The following is a 1,336-nucleotide window of genomic DNA, read 5'->3' on the forward strand; positions in this document are numbered from 1 at the left end:
CCCGGAGATCATCAAGATGTTGTTCGGATTTCTTGCTCTTTACCAGAAGGTCATTTACATAAACTTTCATGTTTCTCTCGATCTGATTTTTGAACATTCAGTTGACCAAACGTTGATATGTTGCTTCTACATTCTTAAGGCCGAACAACATTGCTCTGTAGCAGTAAAGTCCTCAGTCGATGATAAATGCCGTTTTTTCAGACTCATCCTAATCTGATTGTAGCCAGAGTATGGGTCCATGAAGCTGAGTAAGGTGTGTTCGGCCATTGAGTCCACTATCAAGTCTATATTCGAGAGGGGAAAACTATCTTTTAAGACAGGTTTTGTTCAAGTCAATGAAGTTAACACACATTCTTTATTGTCGTAAGTTTCAGTTTTTCATGTCGTAAGTTTTCGTTTAATGCACTGATCTTTGAAACTTCATTGGTTTTCCGAGTTGGTCAATCTTTCATGCTATTTTGCAGGATATACTGCCGGAGCCGGAGTATATCCATATGGGTGTTGCAGAGTCAGTTCTTTTTGCTAGTAAAGCAATCAGGGTGCTTCGAAATCCAAGCCCTGCTTTTAGGTTTCGGGATGCTGTTTATCATCTGCAGATGCCTAGAGGCTCTCAGAAAATTCAAGGATTTACTGTCTATTTTTCCTTCCATAAGGAGCCTCTCATGGATAGTAAACTGATCGGAGAAGAATTGCTTCCACAATCTGAGTCTGATAAGATTGAAGCTATGCTTCTAGACCTAAAGGTTTGTTGCACTGTGGTAACCCTAACATTCACATTGTGTGCAACCTGTCTTTTGAGAGAGGTTTGGACTATATTTGTTTACTGCGCCAAATAATGTACTTCTGAACTCTAGTTTTTGTACTGGCTTATACATGCTTTCTAATGCACAATGTTTCTGTGCCACACTTAAAATTCAGATATCAAAGGTAAAGAGCCTGGTTCATTTTGTCCAGGAATCATCTGCGTTTCACAAAAGACCGTTTGAGTGTGCTGTAGACTCTATTCGGGCTAACGCGGCCAGTCATCTTTGGCAGGTCTGAGGGTGACAGAAATTTGGTTCTTTATCTTTTTTAACCATCTTTCTGAAATATTTTATCCATTTTTGCAGCTTGCGGTTGTCCGCGCTGACTTGATTGGACATCTGAAGGCCCTAAAAGACTATTTTCTTTTAGCAAGAGGAAACTTCTTCCAGGTAAATGATGGACAATAGCTAAATCTTCTTCTTCTTTTCTTCCCTTTTGCACTTTAGAAAAAGTTTCATGGGTATTATTTATGCTATTAATTTCATGATGAGAAGGTTAACTCCTGCTCACTAGTCCCTATCTCAACTATAAT

The 1,336-nt window shown here is 39.1% G+C and overlaps 1 protein-coding gene across 1 annotated transcript; it reads left to right on the plus strand.

Annotated features, from left to right (window-relative positions):
• Positions 1 to 298: 298 nt before the first annotated feature.
• Positions 299 to 1,211, plus strand: LOC118349185 (gamma-tubulin complex component 4 homolog). Its single transcript, XM_035692763.1, has 4 exons — positions 299 to 363; positions 465 to 743; positions 919 to 1,035; positions 1,110 to 1,211. The coding sequence occupies exons 2-4, from the start codon at positions 495 to 497 to the stop codon at positions 1,209 to 1,211; spliced, it is 468 nt and encodes a 155-aa protein (XP_035548656.1). The 5' UTR covers positions 299 to 363; positions 465 to 494.
• The last annotated feature ends 125 nt before the right edge of the window (positions 1,212 to 1,336 follow it).

This window comes from Juglans regia, chromosome 8, assembly GCF_001411555.2.
Source record: "Juglans regia cultivar Chandler chromosome 8, Walnut 2.0, whole genome shotgun sequence".
Lineage (NCBI taxonomy): Eukaryota > Viridiplantae > Streptophyta > Magnoliopsida > Fagales > Juglandaceae > Juglans > Juglans regia.